The sequence below is a fragment of the Octopus bimaculoides genome, chromosome 6 (genome assembly GCF_001194135.2).
Source record: "Octopus bimaculoides isolate UCB-OBI-ISO-001 chromosome 6, ASM119413v2, whole genome shotgun sequence".
NCBI classification, from domain to species: domain Eukaryota; kingdom Metazoa; phylum Mollusca; class Cephalopoda; order Octopoda; family Octopodidae; genus Octopus; species Octopus bimaculoides.
In genome coordinates, this window is record NC_068986.1 from 91128201 (window position 1) to 91130900 (window position 2700).

Genomic DNA, 2700 nt, shown 5'->3' on the forward strand with positions numbered 1-2700 from the left:
CCTCCACACACACACACACTAGTTGTTGCTGTTGTTAAGTTTGAAATCTATTGAGTTGGTGTTAGATATATATTGATGTAGTGATTGTGTGAATGTACCTAATAGAGGAGAGATGTATAAAAACCCCGCAAACCTGTTCTGCTATTTGTCTGGCAGGTGTTGCCTTTATTTCCTGAATAGACAATGTGGGCTTGAACAAACTGCAACATGTCATCCAGGTCACACTTGAGTTTTCTTTGTTAACTGATAGGTATAATATAAATTGTGTACAGTTTTGAGTGGTCGTAAATAAATAGGTCCCCATGTATTGGAAGCAGACCATGTCTTCCTTGCACAGAAAGGTTTCAGAGATCAGATTAGCAGATTAGTTCAGCCAGATATGGTGGCTACAGTTATTGATAAAGGACAGTGGGTTTAACTAAAAAGGAAAATTATAGCAGAATCTTTTAGTAAAGATGAAACCATAGAGGACAATAGATTAGAAGACGGACCAGTGAATTGATTAGAAGCAAACAGAAAAAGCTTCATTTATAGCATGTTTGTAGCAAGAATGGCCCTCAAAACACAAATGATGTATTGTTCATGCATGGGTGCATGCTCTAAACTGTTAAGGAGCAAAAGCTGTTCAATATACCCTGGTGGCAACAGAGCAATATTTGACTGACTGCAAGAAACACATACTATCCAATTCCAAGCAATTATGCTAAGATTTTCAACATTATTTTGCCAAGTTGTTTGCAATGAGTGATGGACTGGAGGCTGTGAACTTCAATGCCTACCTTGACAATTTACCTGAGTTCTTGGCCAAGGATGCAGAGTGCTGTAAATAAAATTGCTGGAACTGTACAATAAACTAATTCTCAGAGCTACAAATTTTATTCACACATGCTTGATTTTTATTTTTTATTTTTTTTTTTTTGCTAATTTTAGCAGCTAGTAGCAAACTGGGAACATTCCAAGTTGTGTGAGCTGAGAAGTAATGACATTACTGGGGAAGAAAACAAATAAAGGAGATATGAAAGACAACTCAAGCCCCGAACACTACTTAATATAAAGTTGAAAATTTTAGTAGAGGTATTCACCTAGAAGTTGGTGCTTGTAGTAGTATAGTTAGAAATGCACAAACTTTGTGATCTCTGGCAGATCTGTCAGCATTGACCTCCACTTCATGTGATATATTGCAGAGTGGGTTGACACTATATCTGGCTTTGGTGAACATTGGATCAATCTAGATAAGTCTAAAGTGTATGGCAGGGTTGACTATTGTTTTCTAACAGCTGTTGCAAACATAACTAGTTTAGTTCTGTCTGGATCCCTAAAATGTACAGCAACATCTATTCAATAGTCAAATGAAAGGGCTACATATCAGAACTATTTCATTACAATGCTTATTCTGCCAAAGTTGCTTTCTTTTCTCTCTTTTGTATGTTATAACATCATCGTTTAATGTCCGCTTTCCATGCTAGCATGGGTTGGACGATTTGACTGAGAACTGGTGAACCAGATGGTTACACCAGGCTCCAATCTGATTTGGCAGAGTTTCTACAGCTGGATGCCCTTCCTAACGCCAACCACTCCGAGAGTGTAGTGGGTGCTTTTACGTGCCACTGGCACGATGGCCAGTCAGGAGGTACTGGCAACGGCCACATTTGAAATGGTGTATTTTATGTGCCACCCGCACAAGAGCCAGTCCAGGGGCACTGGCAACGATCTCGCTCGAAAGTCCTTACACATGCCGCGGGCACAAGTGCCAGAAAGGCGACGCTGGGCACAGGTGCTATCACAATTTCGCTTTCAGATATAGGAAATCATAGTGGTCTGCACTATTTTGGAACCGTACCAAAAGGTAAAGGAAGCACACATTAGCCAAAATAGGGCAATATGCATAGCTATAAGAAGGTAAGAGCAGAGGGAAAGGTATTGACTTCCAGTGAATTTCATGAGGTGGAGAATGAGGAAATTAACTACTTAGCAGCTACAGATTGCTGTCAAGAGAAAGCAGTTGCCTTTTTGTGTCAAGATAATTTAGGGTTGTCTGTGGATTACCCTTAATTATACAATGTGGTTATCCTCACATTTTAGTCTTTCTTGTTTTATTTTGTTATTTCTATTTATTGTTAAATCTGTCCAAGTTCATATTATTATGGCTAATCTCACTTTTACTTCATGTAAATCTAACACTATTTCTTGTGTGTTTCCTTTAGTATTTTACCTTTGTATTGTCCCCAGGGTACTGGAATCTAGTAGCGCCAATAAAATCATCATCATCATTACCTAAAGAGTTTTTGTTAGGTTGGGTGCAGTAAAAACCCTCTTTCCATTTTTGCAAGTTTTTTCTCTGCAATGACCTCTTATCTGTCATTCTTCTACCTATTAAAAGAAATTATCACCATCATCATTATTATTATTACTTTTTTTTTTATAATTTTTTATTTCAGGTAAAACTTTTGTGGACTTCAAAATTATTCAAGCTAAGAATTTAGAATCAAAAGATAGAAATGGTAAGTAGAAAATGTCTATTAAATATTATCGTTAGTTAATCAGTGTCAAAGTTTCAAAATTGTTTAAAGAAGTTTAGTTTAATTGAAGAAAATTGAGAAAGATATGAGATTTCAGGTTGAACAAAATGAAATGTAACTGAAAAATAAATACTTTATATATATACATATACATATACATATATATATATATATATATATA

At 36.3% G+C, this 2700-nt stretch overlaps 1 protein-coding gene across 4 annotated transcripts in view; it reads left to right on the top strand.

Moving 5' to 3' along the window:
- LOC106869820 (uncharacterized) overlaps positions 1–2700 on the top strand; it is a 172127-nt gene that overhangs the window by 137698 nt on the left and 31729 nt on the right. For all 4 annotated transcript variants that reach the window (XM_052968961.1, XM_014915708.2, XM_052968963.1 and 1 more), the window contains one exon: positions 2439–2501. In XM_052968961.1, coding sequence (XP_052824921.1) covers positions 2439–2501 — 63 coding nt within the window. The remainder of the gene's footprint in view (positions 1–2438; positions 2502–2700) is intronic.